Here is an 18966-nt window from a genome sequence, read left to right on the forward strand (position 1 = left end):
CAACAAGGACAGGAATATGAATTCTTTTACACTTTTACAGAATTTGTTCAGAGCTTTTCATGTTTTTTCTTCTTTTTCTCTGCTCCCTATCTTCCCCAGTGTGTTAATCCCCAGTGAGGTAATCTCTAGAACTTACTCTCTCGACGCAATTATTTATGCTATCTATTATCAGCTAACACAACTGAGGTTGACAAGAAAAAAAAATCTGATGAAATACTTTATAACAATAGGCACCTGATTTTTCTTATAATTTGTTGACCTGTACATGAATGCCAGACAGAGCTCTATCAATTCCTGAAGCAATGACCAATTATGTGTTCTCATTTTTTATTTTTTTTTATTGTTTTTTTATATTGCACCCACTTTCTGGGTGGGACATTTACTAACCTCTGACCACCAAATATAAAGGGAATCTAATATATGATTTGATGGACCATTTGCTGAAAACCTAGACTGTCTCTTTTATAGTAATAATGGTTTTAATTCATACAACCTCAGGAACATTTAATAATAAAGAAAACGTGTGCATACCTATCTAAATCTATTTTGAATGATTGTATATGTGTGTGTATATATATACATATATATATATTTAAAACCAAACCCATTGCCGTCAAGTCAATTCCGACTCATAGCGACCCTGTACGAGGGAGTAGAACTGCCCCATAGGGTTTCTGAGGAGTGTATGGTGGATTCAAACTGCTCACCTGTTGGCTAGCTAGCTCTTACCCACTATGCCACCAGGGTTTCCATATATATATATATATATATATATATATATATATATATTTATATGTATATATATGTGTGTGTGTTTATGTATACATACACATTGTATGTATATGTATATTTGTGTGATTTTCTCTGTATATGTGTGTATATATGATTGTCTATAGACATGTATAAATAAGGGTATATATATATACACATATATATGTTTATACACACACAAACACACACAGAATTGTTTATTCTATCCCCTGCACTAGGACCATTTATGCATCATTCTGTTAATAACAGTAACATCTTAGGCATAATGTGTTTCTAAAAAAACTACAAGTGGAAACTAAGCATGATTATCTATAAGATTGCAGTAGTCATTAGATTGTACTAAAACTCATTTCACCAAGGAGCTTTATGCCTTAAGGGAAGTATGTGTTCTTGGAGAATATATCAAGGATTTTCACATTATGACTTTGAGTCACAGAATAGTATGTGGCCTATTTTCTCTGAACTACAATTTCTAGCACCCTCTACATGTTGTATGTCTCATTCAAGATGCCATTACATGCCATGGAAGTAACAAAATTCTAGTAATGAGAATTAAGATAATCATATGTTCAATTTTTTTTTTACTCTCTTGCCATAAGTCTGTTTAGTCTCTGTTGTCATTTTCCCCCGCTACTGGAGTAAGCTTACAAAATTTTCAAAAGGCTGAAAATTATGGTTTGGAGTGGATGGTGTTTTAATACTTGATAATTAGTAAAAATAACACTAATAATTACATAATCATGAGAAGTATTTAGATCAGATATGTGGGACATTTTATTTCATTACTAGTATTCCAAGGATTTTTTTTTTAAAAAGTTCAAAACCAAAAAAAAAAACGATGTAATGAAAATTTTCTTTCTTCACTCTATGAAAGCACTGATAGTATTAGTGTAGCAATTATAACTTTTTAGCAACAAAAGGGTAAATGCAGTTTTAATACATAATCCCTGTCCCCAGTAACGTTTGTAGGTTGACTCCATTAAGTATGAAAAGCATTAGGAAAAGTGCTATAGGACTTGAAAAACAATACCTTTTCTAATATAATACTTTCCGACCTCCTATTATGCCTAACTAAAACATGATTACTGACTCAGTCATTTAGTTAATAATAAATTCGTTTGTTCAACTACTTATTTGATTTTGATTTAGCGTTTTTTGTAATTCTGTCTTAGCACCTAGATTTGTATCATTCTACCCAATTATTTTCAAACTCTGTTCTCAATATTTCCTTGTGCGACATCTGTTGCGTTTTTTTTTAAAATATGTCTTTGTATGAATTATTTGTTTTAGAACCCAAAGAGCATTTTAACATCATATGAGTTTTATATAAACATAATGCTAACTTCTCACCATAAAAAAGATGCTCTATGATCTAACTTTCCATATTTTCTAAGCCTCGTAATGCTCTCTCTGGCCATCTCAAGAGTTTGGGTCTTGATAATATATGCCACTTCCTCTTATTATTTCATTTCTTCTTGTAGTGCTACTGATTGTATTGCAAGATGAAGAAGACATTATTTCTCTCCCATATGAACATATATGTCATGTTTTCCAGCAAAGTGTGATAAGGGTCACTCTGTTTAGCAGTGGTATTTGGCATGTAACTGCTGAGTGAACATTTAATACATATATATTATGGTGTTTTGTACTGCCTCAAAGGAAATACTAGAGTTTGTGTGTGTGTGTGTTTAGTGGAATATTGTGATAGAAAGAACAGTGGCCCCGCAGAGGTGGCAACATCCTAATCCTTGGGATCTGTGAATATGTTACTTAAAAGGGACATTGCAGATGTGATTAAAGTTATGAATCTGAATCTGGGACTGTAGAGATTAGCCTACATTACTCTAGGTGGGGCCAGTTCAGTCACATGAGTCCTTAAAAGAATAAGAGGAAGAAAGAAAAGTAGGTCAGAGAGATGCAATGACAGAAGAAGGAGCAGGAGAAAAGAGCCATGAGAAGGACTCAATTTGCTATTGTTGGATTTGAAGGCTGATGGGGCCACAAGCCAAGGTACTTGGTGACATCTAGAAGCTGAGAATGACCTTCAGCTGGTAGCCAGCAAGAAAATAGGGGCCTCAGTCCTACAGCATCAAAGAACTGAATTCTCCCAACATTCTAAAATGACCCTTCCCCCAAAGACTCCAAAAACAAAAGCAGCCCTAATAACACCTTAACTTTAGTCCTGTGAGGCCAGTGTTGGACTGCAGCCTACAGAGCTGTAAGATAATGAATTTGTGCAGTTTTAGACCACTCGGTTTCTGGCAATTGGTTGTAACAGGAAAAGAAAACTAATAAAAGGATTCACATAAAATGATGTGTGAGAAGTTGCAGACCAGCTCACAAAACACCAGTCGAACCCATGACCGCTTCCACTGTACAGGGCAAAGGTTTGAAATATTCAACTTCTTAGCCTCCCTTCCAGCAAAATATGGGTAGAAAAAAAAGAAATATATGGGTAGACAACTCAGGTTTTGCTACTGAGGTGAACGTAAATGTTAGCAAGTGTTATGGCTTTTGTTTTCATTTTATTTCATTTTTGGAAGGTTGAAACATTCATATCTAAGAATAGAAAAATAGGAAGATGTGAGAGATTTGCCTCTGATATAATACATTTCAAAGCCCTGGACTAGTTAACCCATCCCCCCAGACACTGCTGTGTGAAATATATAAATAAGTTTTGTTTTATATGTCTGAATGCAATTCTGAAGGAGATAATATCAATAATACTAATGTTCTACAATGTTTGGGGGTGGAAAATTTATCTTTAGTATGTTTTCCAAGTGGTGCAGAAGACCTTTTGTGATAAGAAGTGTGTTCTCAGCTTTGAAGTGTGGCGTCTGGGGTCTTAAATGATAACAAGCAGCCATCCAAGATGTATCAATGAGTCTCAACCACCTGGATCAAAGGAGAATGAAAAACACCAAGGTCACAAGGTAATTATGAGCCCAGGAGACAGAAGGGACTACATGAACTACAGACTACAACATCCTTACACAAAAAGAACTAGATGGTGCCCGGCTACGACCGATGACTTCCCTGACGGGGACCACAACAGAGAACCCCTGAGGGAGCAGGAGAACAGTGGGATGCAGACCCCAAAATCTCATAAAAAGACCAGACTTAATGGTTTGACTAAGACTAGAAGAATCCCGGCGGTCATGGTCCCCAAACCTTCTGTTGGCCCAAGACAGGAACCATTCCAGAAGGCAACCCTTCAGACATGGATTGGGCTGGACAATGGGTTGGAGAGAGATGCTGATGAGGAGTGAGCTACTTGCATCAGGTGGACACTTACGACTATGTTGGCATCTCCTGTCTAGAGAGGAGATGGGAGGGTAAAGGGGGTTAGAAACTGGTAAAACGGTCAAGAAAGGTGAGACTGGAAGGAGGGAGTGGGCTGACTCATTAGGGGGAGAGTAAGTGGGAGTATGTAGTAAGGTGTACATAAGTTTATATGTGAGAGACTGACTTGATTTGGAAACTTTCACTTAAAGCACAATAAAAATTATTTAATAAAAAGTGTATTCTCAGAAATGCAGTTTTGGTACTTTAATGAACATAATATGACTGAAAACTTAGAGTACTCCAAAAAATGATTTTCTGTGATATGCAAATATTGAATATGCTCTCATATGATGTATAAAACTTTGTGGCTATAGACAGCTTGAAATATTTCAGTCTGTTACAAGAATTTAATATACTTAAAGCAGCAACGGGGGCAGTAATAAGAAAAGTCTTAGAATGGTCCATTTCAACATTCTTTACATGCAACATTCAGTGACATTAATTTTTCTTATTATGTTATTCAACCATCACCATAATCAATTTCCAAATATTTCCATTACCCTTAACAGAAGCTCTTTGTCCCCTAAGGAATAAACCCCCTTCTGCCCACCCCTGTAACCACTGATAAACATTTGTTTCTACACATTACTATTCTAAATATTTTATGTAAAAGGGATCATACGATATTTGTCCTTTTGTAACTGAGTTATTTCACTCAGCATAATGTTTTAAAGGTTCATCTGTGTTGTTGTTACATGTGTCAGGACTTCATTTCTCCTCATGGCTGAGTAATATTCCATTTTATAGACGAATCACATTCTTTTTCTACATCCATCTGCTTGCGGACATTTAGAACACTCTTGCTTTCATTTCTTTTGGGTATATTCTTAGAAGTGGAATTGCTGGATCATATGGGCATCAGGATTGGAGGAAGACTCATTAACAACCTGCATTATGCAGATGACACAACTTTGCTTGCTGAAAGTGAAGAGGATTGAAACACTTACTAATGAAGATAAAAGGCCATAGCCTTCAGAACGGATTGCACCTCAACGTAAAGAAAACAAAAATCCTCACAACTGGACCAATGAGCAACACCACAATAAATGGAGAAAGGATTGAAGTTGTCAAGGATTTCATTTTACTTGATCCACAATCAACACCCATGGAAGCAGTAGCCAAGAAATCAAAAGACACATTGCATTGGGCAAATCTGCTGCAAAGGACCTCTTTAAAGTGCTGAAGAGCAAAGATGTCACCTTGAACACTAAGGTGCGCCTGACCCAAGCCATGGTATTTTCAATTGCATCATATGCATGTGAAAGCTGGACAATGAATAAGGAAGACCAAAGAAGAATTGACGCCTTTGAATTGTGGTGTTAGCGAAGAATATTGAATATAACATGGACTACCAAAAGAACGAACAAATCTGTCTTAGAAGTACAGCCAGAATGCTCTTTAGAGGCAAGGATGGCGAAACTGCGTCTTACATACTTTGGACATGTTGTCAGGCGGGATCAGTCCCTGGAGAAGGACATCGTGCTTGGCAGAGTACAGGGTCAGCGGAAAAGAGGAAGACCCTCAATGAGGTGGATTGACACAGTGGCTACAACAATGAGCTCAAGCATAACAACGATTGTAAGGGTGGCACAGGACCGGGTAGTGCTTTGTTCTGTTGTGCATACGGTCACTGTGAGTCGGAACTGACTAGACAGCACCTAACAACAACAACATGGTAATTCTATGCATAACTTTTTGAGGTATACCCAACGTTTTTTCTCAGCAGCTGTACCATTTTACAATTCCACCAGCAACGGATAAGTGTTCTGATTATTCCGTGTCCTCACCAAAACCGGTTCATTTTCACTTTTTTAATCATAATCATCTTTGTGGGTCTAACGTAATACCTAACTGTAGTTTTAGTTTGCATTTGGCTACTAACTGATGATGTTGAACATCTTTTCATATGCTTGTTGGCATTTGTATCGCCTTTGTGAAATATCTATTGAAGCCCTTTTCCTATTTTTTGATTGTGTTGTTTTTGTTAAGTTGTAGGGGTTATTTATATATTCTACATATTAAACCCTTATCAGATATATAGTTCCCAATAACTTTTCCCCAGTCTCTAGCTTGTCTCTTCACTTTGTTAATACAGTCCTTACACAAAAATCACTTGGGTTTTTATAGATCAGCAATAAGAAATCCAAAAAGGAAATTAAGGAAGGAATTTCATTTGCGATGGTATTTAAAAGAATAAAATATCTAGCAATAAATTTAAACAAGGAAGTAAAAGAATTGTAAAGTGTAGACTATAAAATGTTATGGATAGACATTAAAGAAGATCTAAATAAATGGGAGGATATTCTGTGCTTATGAATAGAGGACCAAACGTTGTTAAGATGCCGACACTACCTATACGATCTGTAGATTCAAGAGAATTTTTAAAAAATGTTTAACAGATATGTTTTTAATCATTGTAGGAAACTCTTGAGTGGCAGTCAAAATGGCTTAGTTCAATTAGAAAATAACCTGGGAATGGAGTCGTTCCCCAGGGCAGAGACCTTCTTCTATTTAAAGAAGACTAGGTTCTGTAATGAGCTGGAATCAGCTCAGATGGCAACAGGTTTAGTTTCGGGTTATTTGTGCTGAGAGTAGAGTATCTTTTAGATGGTGGTTAACTGCTGTTCCAATAAAAGTGAATTATTTAACTGTTACAAAAAGCTTATTTGTCATTTTATCTCATTCCCTAAAGGTAAGCATGAAATTTTCCTTAATCAAACAGGTAAGCATGCACGATATTTATCCAAAATCAGTTTATTTTCATGCGTATCTTTATTTTATATGCAGTGGCAAAGAGCATTCAATTTTAGAAAACAAAAAACAGTAATTTTTTTTCAATTTTGAACACTGTTCAGATAGTCTTTGTACATTTCTTATTTTCATGATTATGGGATGAAATGAGAATAAACTGATAATTCAGTAATATAATAAGCCAATATACCAAAACTTACTGGCTTCACCATTATCATCATCATCCTATGTACTAACATTTGTTGATTGATTGCTATATGTTAAGGATGGGTGTAAATATTTTACATGTATTAAATCTATGGATCATATCTCATAAAAACCAAACAATACATGTATAAAGAACAAGATTGTGAATGGACATAATTGAAATGCATTTGTTTCCTTCTGGTATCTAAGGAAGTACTTGTTTGTGAAGAGTTAAGTTCCATGATTAATCTGAAAATACTAGGGATATGTTGGTATAGTTTTCTTTTTATCATTAGAGACTTCTACTAGAGGAAAAATATCTCTGAATTGCATTCATCAATTTCTAACATTCATTTCCTATCTTCTATTTAATTTTAAACTTGCTGTCAATTCAAGCAAAATATTAATATATTAGTGCTTGAACCAAGGAGGTTAGAACAGTTAAGCTCTGGGGTACTAGCAAAGGATTGTGATGAGATTTTATTTGATAACAAAACCTCTGCCCCAAACAGAGTGTGGAGATCAGAAAAATAAACATAAAGTGTTTGAATAAAAATAGACATGCCAGCATGTGTATCTAGTTATTTTCTTTCTGAGTTGTATAAACAGTAGTTTCCAAAGATTTGCGGAAGTTGGATAGAATGTGAATAATTATAATATTTCTTGCTTTAATACTGGCTTTACATTGAGAATCATTTTTGATTTCCATAACACCGTTTCTCCTTTTTACCAAAAGAAAAAATGGTCTCAGTAGCTGTAGGAGATGTAGAACACTAGATTCATGTTTGCAGCTTCAGGTATTTCTGTTTCTTGTTAACTGTTTCTTCCCAGCTTAGTTTTAGGTTTCTTTACAAATGTACTGCCTTGCTTAGGCAATGGGAATAAGGCAGAGAGGGAGTCTAAGACTGAGAGAAGAGTTTATGGAAAGATCAGACAAAATAATGAGGGTACAGTTTCTGAGGACGATGGTCAGATCAAGTGTGGTGACACGATGCATGGTGTTGAAAAACATTCAACAAACAATTTTGATCGTCTTTTGTGCCTTAGGCTCTAGAATGAATTACACAGGTGAATAAAACATGGCTATAGTTTTATAGAATGGAGAAGTGAAAGTATGGGTTGTATAGTATAAAGAATTCAAATCATATTAATATTATGTGTTAGACAATAGTTTCTGGCCATCCTTAAGACTCACTTATAGTATCTTTAACATTCCCTACAATCCAATTTTTATTGGGAGAACCGCATCAGATGATGATTGTGAAAATAACTTTAGTGCTTTACTATTTAGTCTGAATATTGTAGATGCTACAGTAAGTGGTTATTTGATTTTCCTTTACTTAGTCACAGAAAATCCATAGAATGTCCAGATTTTGCTACTGTCCCAATTGTGTCTCCTCTAGGACATAACACATGCTTAACATCCTTAGTATATAGTTGTAGGTGAGTCTTCTCTTTGCAATGAGTTAATCTCCGTTGACAGGCCCCAGGGAGGTTGGAACAGTTAAGTAGTATAAACCCACTGCCGTCGAGTCGATTCTGACTCATAGTAGAAGCCAAATGGCTGGCAGTTTGAGTTACCTTGGCGTGCCTTGGAAGATAGGGCTGGTAATCTGCTTCCAAAAGGTCACAGCCTTAAAAACCATATGGAGCAACTCTGATAACCATTCTAACTCCTGATAACCCCACGTGTTCTCTACTCTGAACACGTGGGGTTATCAGGAGTTAGAATGGTCTCAATGGCAACTAGTCACAAAAAGCAACCATCTGTATTTACTTTCAAATTAATTTACACAAAGAAGTTATCTAGCAATACTGAAAACAATGAGGTAATGTGCTAATTCTATAAGAGTGAATAAAATGAGTATTATTCTTTAACATAAAAAACCCATACAGAAAGGAAAAAAAAAAAAAAGCACTATTAAATCCATAAATCTAGTAATGTTGGAAGGCAGGTCAGATATTAAGTAGGAGCCCATTCTTACTTAGTACCTGGAAATTATTCTAAAGTCTCAATCAATTTCATTCATTTACATAATCTAACAAATAAGTTATTAAATCAAGTTCTGTGGCTGCTAACTGAAAGGTCAGCAGTTCATAGCCACTAGCAGTCTGCTTCTGTAAAGATGTCAGCCTTGGAAACCCCATGGGTCAGTTCTACTCTGTCCTATAGAGTCTCTATGAGTTGGAATCAACTCGACAGTGGCAAGTTTGGTTTTTTGGTTATATGGGTATTAATAAACCATGCTTTGTTGAACAAACACTATGCACTGCATAGGAAAAATATATTGAATTCAATAAGAAGCTTATAATGTAGGAATAGGGGTAAGAAAAGTGCATAATAAAAATTGACAGTCACAGTTTAACACTCACATGTGTGCAGTATGCAGTGTGTGCAAGAGAGCTGACTGAAGGGCACAAATGAGGTTGGCAGAAAGAGAGCAAGTAGTGACTGTGGGATGATTTAGGAAAATATGGATGAATTGTGGTTAATGTCCCTCTTATAGAACAGGTGTGTATGCAGAATAAAGAGGTGGGCATTCTAGTTCAAACTGCTTTTGCACAAATCCTAGGTGAACGTGTGCCTAACTTATGCCTGACTACAAAATGTGCTTACAAATATCACTTCTGACTTCACAGACCTTACACTGAAACATAAACACAGATTTTAAGATCAAATGCCAGCCCATAACATTTGGTAATTAGCTCATCATCACGTTTTATAACAAAATGGCCTTGATGAACTTTATGCTAAAGCAAAATGAGACTTTTTGAGATACCACAGGAAAACCAACATTTCCTATTAAATACATTTAGGTGGTTCAAAACTGTGATAAATGACTTGGAGAGTCTTTATTTGGACGATGAAATTAATTCAAAACTGATAATATTGGAAAACAGAGTGGAGAAGAAAGCATTCCAAGAAAAAAAAAATGGAGTAATCACTACCATTGGGAAAAAAAAAAAACATTGAACATAATCTCAAATTTTGAGATTTTGACTGTTTAGATGAATAGCAAAATTTAAAATCACATATGCCATCAACGGGAACAAAGAAATATAAGGAAACCCTTAGCAGGGGAAAAGAAAAAAAAAAGGAAATATTTCTTGCAGATTTATTGAGCAATAATTTAAAAATACACTTGACCATTGTTCTAGAGCAACTGTCATTTATAGGGTTTGTTCCTATATGGAGTTGGAAAAATTGTAAGGCATACAATTCCCAGTTTGCAAGTGAGCATGCAAAAGCCAAGAAAGTGAATAACTTGTATTTCTAATTTAATCTTTCCTACAGATGAAATGTGAAGTGAAAAAAGCTGAAGGCAATGTCTCTACAGTGATGCAATTTGTACTGCTGGGGTTTTCTGATCTTTCAAATCTCCAAGGATTTCTCTTTGGAGTGTTCTCCATCATTTACATAATTATTATAATTGGAAATAGCCTCATAATAGTACTAACCAGTCTCGATCTTGCATTACAGAAACCCATGTATTTTTTCCTGGCAAATTTTTCCTTATTGGAAATTTCTTATGTAACTGTCACTCTACCCAGGATGCTAATGAATCTTTGGACACAGGACAGAAGCATTTCTGTGCTGGAATGTGCCACCCAAATGTGCTTCTTTCTTATGCTGGGGGCCACTGAATGTTTCCTCCTGGCAGTGATGGCTTATGACCGCTATGTGGCCATTTGTAACCCTCTGCACTACCCTCTAGTCATGAACCAAAAGATGTGTGTCCAGCTAGCAGTTGGCTCCTGGATCATTGGCATCCCAGTCCAGATAGGGCAAACAGCTACAGTTTTCTCTCTGCATTTTTGTGATTCTAACAAAATTAACCACTTCTTCTGTGACATCCCTCATATCATCAAGCTGGCCTGTGGGGACACTTCTGTTCATGAGATGTCTGTCTATGTAGTAACTATATTGATTGTCACTGTCCCTTTTATGTTGATACTTGCCTCCTACAGTAAAATCATCTGCACCATTTTAAAGTTGCCAACAGCCTCAGGACAGGCTAAAGCCTTCTCCACATGTTCTTCTCACCTGCTGGTTGTGCTTTTATTCTTTGGATCTACTACCATCACCTATTTAAGACCCAAATCCTATCATTCTGCAGGAATGGACAAGCTACTCTCTCTTTTTTACACCATAGTGACTCCGCTGTTTAATCCCATGATATACAGCCTTAGAAACAAAGATGTTATTGCCGCACTGAGAAAATTCTTTCTTAAAATGTAGTAGGATGAGGTCGAAACAACCTAAATCCCCATCAGTATTGGTCAATCATAAAGAGAAATAAAGTCCTGATACCACAACATGGATGAAATTTGAAAACTTTATTCTTAGGGAAATAAGTCAGTCACACAAAGACAAATGCGTTGTTTTCTCACTTAAAGGAAATATGCAAATATATAGAAACCAAAGGTTAGTAGTGATTATGGGAGCAGGGAGAAAAGGAGAGTTTTTACCTAGGAAGCATAGAGTTTATGTTAATGGTGGTGGAATAATTTGTAAAAGGGTAATGATAACAGTTACACAAGAAGAACGTATTTATTATCACTCAATTATGCATGTAGAAATTGTTGAGTTAGCAAATGTTTTGTTGTGTTTATTTCACTCCATTTTGAAAGTACTATGATCAGCTTAATTATTAACATTTTAAGTGTGTGTCACACAGTTATGAAACATTTCAGGTCTCCACATTTCCCTGTTAACAGGTCAATTCTAGCTTATGACGTACTGTGAGATACCTAGCCTGAAGTTTACTGTGCTTGAGTGTATACTTGAAAAACTGCTCTAACTTCACTGTTCCGTATCTTTACAATAATCTTCTTGTATAAATAAAAGTGTGATCTGTTCTGCACTTTCTTAGTAAAAACTAAGAGCAAAATTCAAGCTATTAATATATTTACATATTCTTGCAACTATACAAAATTAGTTTCCTTAATTAATCAGTTGTCTGAATTTTCATACTTGTATTTTTTAGTATCCTTTTCTGTTTCTATTTCACAAATTTTGGGCAATAGAAAACAAAAGCCATTGTGTTGTTTCTGACTGGACAATAAACCAATCCCGTTGCTGTCGAGTCGATTCCGACCCATAGCGACCCTATAGGACAGAGTAGAACTGTGCCATAGAGTTTCCAAAGAGCACCTGGTGGATTCGAACTGCTGACATTTTGGTTAGCAGCTGTAGCACTTAACCACTGTGCCACCAGAGTTTCTGACTGGAAAATAGTAAATGAAAAATGAGTGTTCATTGAGTGAGTAATTAAACAAGTAATTAAATAAGTTCGTGGGTAAATGGATACTGCTGTCTCCTACCTCAAACTTTTGCATAAATCTAGAGGTTTTCATGCATCAATGAATGTTGACAGCATTAATGTTATTAATTATTAAATTATTAAACCTACTATATACCTATGTGGGATTGTTGTTGTCAGCTGCTGTCCGGTCAGCTCTGGCTCATGGCCACCCCATCCGCAAAGGGGAAACACTGCTTGTTCCTGTGCCATCTGCATAATCAGTTGTGTGGGTCAGTCCATTCTGATCCACAGGTCTTTCATTAGCTGATTTTCAGAAGTAGAGAGCCAGGCCTTTCTTGCTGGTCCATCTTAGTCTAGAAGCTCCACTGAAACCTGTTCAGCGTCATAGTAACATTCAAACCTACACTGACAGATGAGCGATGGGTGTGCTTGAGGTGTATTGGCCAAGAACTGAACCCAGGTCTCCTGCATCAAGACAAGAATTCTAACACTGAACCACCAATGCCTCCCATGTAGAGTGATTCAAGTCATATCCACAAAAGAAAGCTTACATACACTTAGTTCTCTCCCTAGTAACTTCCTGCCAGAGCACACGATGTAAGAGAACACTCCTACTCACCTCAACCCGTTTAATTTCCAGGTATTTCTACCTTCTTTTTAGCAGCTATGGCCTTATGCTCTGGTTTATTTCATCTCTTTCATGACTGCACTCCCAACAGCAACTCCTAAACCACTTCAGATTTTAAAAGAAAAAAATCTATGAGATAAAAGGGGAGGAAAAAGTCAGGAGTTTTTTCTTAATTCCCTAAAGTTCACACCCATTGTGACTATATTAGTTTGGCTAATATTTGCAAACTTTAGTCCTTTCCAACGTGTTTGAAATTATCAAACCTTTCAAGTAGCTCTATCAAAAAAGGTGACTATCCGTCAACAGAGCCATTAATGCCCATCCTGCAACTCCAGATCCTCAAATCAACAGTTCACGTAAAGATATTATTCAGGGCATCTGTCCCTGAGAACTTCTATTAGCAGTTCTCTTGACAATTTTGACATTCTATAATTAGTTATGATTGCACATATGTATACAAGGCAATTTAAGTTCCTATTTTATAGTTATAGTTCTACATCATATAGTTATTTACAATTATGCATTAATTTTTTTTCTTTATGGAAGTAAAAATGCATTTATCAAACACCTTACATGCATATAGAAAACACCTCAGAGGATTTGGTTCCTTGGCATGGAGGTATAGGCCTATGGCTTCATGGGCCATCCCAGTTAACTGGCATAATAATGTGTTTAGTGTGCCTCTTCTATCTTGTAGTTCATTGAGTAGTGCCTTGGGTCTTAAAAGCTTTCAAGCAGCCATCCAAGGGACAACAATTGGTCTCTATCCACTTGGAACAACAAAGGAAAAAGAAGAGTCAAGAACAGAAGGAGGATATGGAATGTGTGGCTACTAGCCTCCATGAACAACTGCCTCCTTTGGCATGAGCCCAGAAGGACCGCATGGTGCCTAGCTATCATTACCGAATATTTGGATCAAAGATTCCATAAAGGAATCCTGATCAAAAAGGGGAAAATGAAGAACAGAATTTCAAATTCTCATAGGCTCCAGGCTTCCTGAAGCCATGAAGGTTGGGTGAACCCCTGAATTATTACATGGAGAAAGTCTTTAAACATTAATCCAGAAATGTTCCCAGAAGTTATCTTGAAATAATAAAAAAAAAAAAACTCGGAAAAGAAGAGAGAGAATCCTTGCACAAGTTGAACAATGTAATCAACGTCGCTAAGTTGCACATGTAGAAGCTGTTGAATTGGTATATGTTTTGCTGTATATATTTTCAATGACAACAACAAATTAAATGAAATTTAGAAAAAATGCATGCAGCCCTTCTCATTTAATATTTTATATTTTACAAGAATTTGATACATAGTCCATGATGATGATGATGATAGGAATAATGAATATGGTTTCAATTGTGGTGGTATTTTTTTTTAATTTAATAAAGATGTATCACATTGTCATGAGACAACACTATACCAGCAGTTCAGATAACTGATTTTTATTCTTTTTATTACTAATATCTTGAAGAAGTCAGTTAGCTAATTTTTTCATCACATTTACAATTAGTAAAATGACAATTATTATAACATTTCCTGACTATATAATTCCCTCACTAGTTCATGATTGCAGTAAGGTCTCTATACACTTCTTGAAGCATCTGTAATTTACTTGCATTTATCATGTCTTTTTTTCCCCTGATTTTTTTATTGTTCCAGCTTTCTCGATGATGTCATTTACTGACCTCTGCCACATAGTGGAGCCCTGGCCACCCAGCGGTTAAGAGCTCGGCTGCTAACCAAAATGTCGGCAGTTTGAATCTACCAGCTTCTCCTTGGAAACCCTATGGGCAGTTCTACTCTCTCCGATAGGGTCGCTATGAGCCAGAATCAACTTGACAGCAGTGAGTCCAGTTTTGCTTTTTTGGGCCACATATGAGGAATCTATGATTTGGTGGATCTTTTTCTGAAGATTCAGGTTCTCCTAACAGAATGTATCTCTAAAAAAATCCATGTGGAAACTAAGCATGATTATCATAAGATTGTAGTAGTCATTAGATATTGTACTAAAACTCATTTCACCAAAGAGTTTTACAAGTTAAGGGAAATATGTCCTTAGAGTGTATATCAAAGATTTTCACATTGTGACTTTAAGTCACAAAATAGTATGTAGCTTATTTTCTCTGAACTACGATTTCCAGCACCCTCTACATGTCATTTGTCTCATTCAAGATGCCATTATCTGCCAGGGAAGTAATAAATTCTAGCAATGAGGATTAAAGTTGTCATGAATACATTCAATTTTTTTTTACTCTTGTGCCGTCACTCTCTTTAGTCTCTGGTATGATTTTCCCCTGCGTAAGGTTACAAAATTTTCACAAGGCTGAAAAATAAGTTTTGGAGTGGATGGAATTTTAATACTTGATAATTAGTATAAATAACACTAATAATTACGTAATTATTGAGACTAGATCAGATATGTGGGACATTTTATGTCGTTACTAGTAATACAAAGATTTTTTTAGAAAGTTCAAAACCAAAAACAACTATGTCATGAAAATTTTCTTTCTTCACTCTATGAAATCACTGATAGTGTTAGTATAACAATTACAACTTTTTAGCAACAAATGGGAAAATGCAGTTTTAATACATTTTTCAGTGTTCCCAGTAATGTTTGTAGGTTGACTCCCCCAAGTATCAAAAGCATTAGGAAAAGTGCTATAGTACTTGAAAAACAATGTTTTTTTCTGGTATAATACTTTCCGACTTCCTATTATGTCTAGCTAAAATACGATTACTGGCTCAATCATTTAGTTAATAATTCATTTGTTCAACTATTTATTTGATCTAGCATTTTTGTAATTCTGTCTTAGCACTTAGATTTATATCATCTCCACCCAGTTACTTTCTAATTCTGTTCTCAATATTTCATTGTACAACATCTATTGATTCTTTTTAAGATATGTCTTTGTATAAATTATTTGGTTTAAAGTCCAAAAAAGCATTTTAACATCATGTCAGTTTTATATATACATAATGCTAGTTTCTCACCATTAAAACATGTCCTATGATTTTACTTCTCATATTTCCTAAGCCTCTGAATGCTCTTCTTGGCCATCTCAAGAGTTTGGACCACTTCCTCTTATCAGTTTATTTATTCTGGTACTGCTACTGACTGTATTGCAAGAGAAAGTAGACATTACTTCTCTCCTATATGAACATATATGACATGTGTCCCAGCCATGTGTGATAAGGGCCATTCATTTAGCAATGGTATTTGGCATATAACTGCTGATTGAACATTTAATACATATATATTATGGTGCTTTGTACTGCCTCAAAGGAAATCCTTTTTGTGTGTGTGTGTGTGTGTTTATTGGAATATTGTGATAGACAGAATAGTGGCCACCCAGAGATACCACATCCTAAACCCTAGGAATTGTGAATATGCTCCTTAAAAGGGACTTTGCAGATATGATTATAGTTATGAGTCTGAGGATGGAGAGATTAGCCTAGGTTATCCTGGGATGCTCAATCCAATCACATGAGTTCTTAAAAGGATAAGAGGAAGAAAGAAGAGTATCTCAGAGAGCTACAATGACAGAAGGGGCAGGAGAAAGGAGCCATGAGAAGGACTCAATTTGCTATTGCTGGATTTGAAGGCTGATGGAGCCACAAGCCAGGAACTTGGTACCATCTAGAATCTGAGAACGGCCTTCAGCTGACAGCCAGCAAGAAAGTAGGGGTCTTAGTCCTACAGTGTCAAGGAACTGCATTCTCCCAACAATCTAAAATGATCTTTTCCTCAGAGCCTCCAGAAACAAAGGCAGTCCTGATAATAACTTAACTTTAGTCCTGTGAGGCCAGTGTTGGGCTGTGGCCTACAGAGCTGTAAGATAATGAATCTGTGCTGTTTTAAGCCATTCAGCATATGGCAATTTGTAACAACAGTCAAAGCAAACTAATATGTGGATTCACATAAAATGATGTGTGAAAATGTGCAGACCGGCTCACAATACACCAGTCTAATCCATGACCACTTCCACAGTAGAGGGAAAAGGTTTGAAATATTCAACTTCCTAGCCTCCCTTCCAGTTAAGTATGGGTAGATGACTCAGGTCTTGCTACTACGATGAACTTAAATGTCAGCAAGTGCCATGCCTTTTGTTTTCACTTTATTTCATTTTTGGAAGGTCGAAGCATTCATATCTAAGAATAGAAAAATAGGAAGATGTAAGAGACTTGTCACTGATATAATACTTTTTAAAGCCCTGGACTAGCTAACTCATCCTCCCAGATGTTTTGCCGTGTGAAATATATAACTAAGTTTTCTTTTATACATCTGAATGTAATTCTGAAAGAGATAATATCAACAATATTAATGTTCCACAATATTTGGGGGCAGACAGTTTCTCTTTAGTATGTTTTCCAAGTGATGCAGAAGACCTTTTGTGATAAGAAGTGTGTTCTCAGGTAGGCAGGTTTTGGTACTTGAATGAACATGGTATGATTGAACACATCAAGTGTTCAAAAGATGATTTTCTGTGATAGGCAAATATTTAACATTCTCTCATATGATGTATAAACTTTTGTGGATATAGACAGCTTGAAATATCTCAGTCCTTTACAAGAATTTAATATACTGAAAGTAGCAATGGGGGCAGCAATAAGTAAGGCCTTAGAATTGTCCATTTCAACATTCTTCACAGGCAACATTCAGTGACATTCATTTTGCTTATGATGTCACTCAACCATCACCACAATCAATTTACAGATATTTCCATCAATCTTAACAGAAGCTTTTTGTCCCCTAAGGAAAATCCCCCCCCCCCCGGCTTTTCCCTCCCTCTGCGCATCCCTGTAACCACTAATAAGCATTGGTCTCTACACATGACTATTCTAAATATTTTATGTAAGTGGGATCATACAATATTTGTCCTTTTGTGACTGAATTATTTCACTCAGCATAATATTTTAAAAGGTTCATCTGTATTGTAACATGTATCAGGACTTCCTTTCTCTTTATGGCTGAGTAATATTCCACTTTATAGATGAATCACATTCTTTTTATATATCCATCTGCTTATGGACCTATAGGTTGTTTCTGTCTTTTGGCTATTATGAACGTAGCTGCAACAAATATTGGTATGTAAGAATGTGTTAACACTCTTGCTTTCAACCCTTTTGGGTATGTACTTAGAAGTGGAATTGCTGGATCATATGGTAATTCTATGCCTAACTTTTTAAGGAAGCACCCAACGTTTGTTCTCAGCAGCTGTACCTTTTACAATTCCACCAGCAGTGGATAAGTGTTCTGATTCCTCCACATCCTCGCCAAAACTTGTTGATCTCCACTTTTTTATTCATAACCATCTTTGTGGACCTAAAGACATACCTAACTGTAGTTTTAGTTTGCATTTGGGTATTAACTGATGATGTTGAGCATCTTTTCATATGTTTTTTGGTCATTTTTATCATATTTGTTAAATATCTATTGAAGCCCTTTTTGTATTTTTTGATTGAGTTGTTTTTGGTAAGTTGTAGGGGTTATTTATATATTCTAGATGTTAAGCCCTTATCAGATATATGGTTCCCAATAATTTTTCCCCAGTCTGTGGCTTGTCTCTTCACTTTGTTAATACAGTCCTTACACAAAAATCGCTTGGCTTTTTATACATCAGCAAGAAGAAATCCAAAAAGGAAATTAAGGAAACCATTCCATTTGCAGTGGTATTTAAAGAATAAAATATATAGCAATAAATTTAAACAAAGGAGTAAAAGACTTGTACACTATAGACTATAAAATGTTATGGAAAGACATTGAAGAACACCTAAATAAATGGAAGGATACTCTGTGCTTATGGATCGAAGATCTCACGTCGTTAAGATGTTGGTACTACCTAAACAATGTATAGATTCAAGAGAATTCTCAAAAATTTAACCAGATATGCTTTTTATTATAGTAGCAAACTCTTTGAGTGGCAGCCAAAATGGCTTAGTTCAATTAGAAAGTAACCTGGGAATGGAGTTGCTCCCTGGACAGAGACTTTCACCTATTTAAAGAGGACTAGGTTCGCTATG

The 18966-nt window shown here is 35.9% G+C and overlaps 1 protein-coding gene across 1 annotated transcript; it reads left to right on the forward strand.

The window, feature by feature from the left end:
• The first annotated feature begins 9286 nt into the window (after positions 1-9286).
• LOC135231937 (olfactory receptor 10AG1-like) lies at positions 9287-12032 on the forward strand. The gene has a single exon (XM_064289156.1). It carries the CDS (start codon positions 10349-10351, stop codon positions 11291-11293), a length of 945 nt encoding a protein of 314 aa, XP_064145226.1. The 5' UTR covers positions 9287-10348; the 3' UTR covers positions 11294-12032.
• The last annotated feature ends 6934 nt before the right edge of the window (positions 12033-18966 follow it).

The sequence above is a fragment of the Loxodonta africana genome, chromosome 7 (genome assembly GCF_030014295.1).
Source record: "Loxodonta africana isolate mLoxAfr1 chromosome 7, mLoxAfr1.hap2, whole genome shotgun sequence".
NCBI classification, from domain to species: Eukaryota; Metazoa; Chordata; class Mammalia; order Proboscidea; family Elephantidae; genus Loxodonta; species Loxodonta africana.

Coding starts and splice junctions, on each gene's coding strand:
- LOC135231937 (XM_064289156.1), top strand. CDS start 10,349: ATGAAATGTGAAGTGAAAAAAGCTGAAGGCAATGTCTCTACAGTGATG.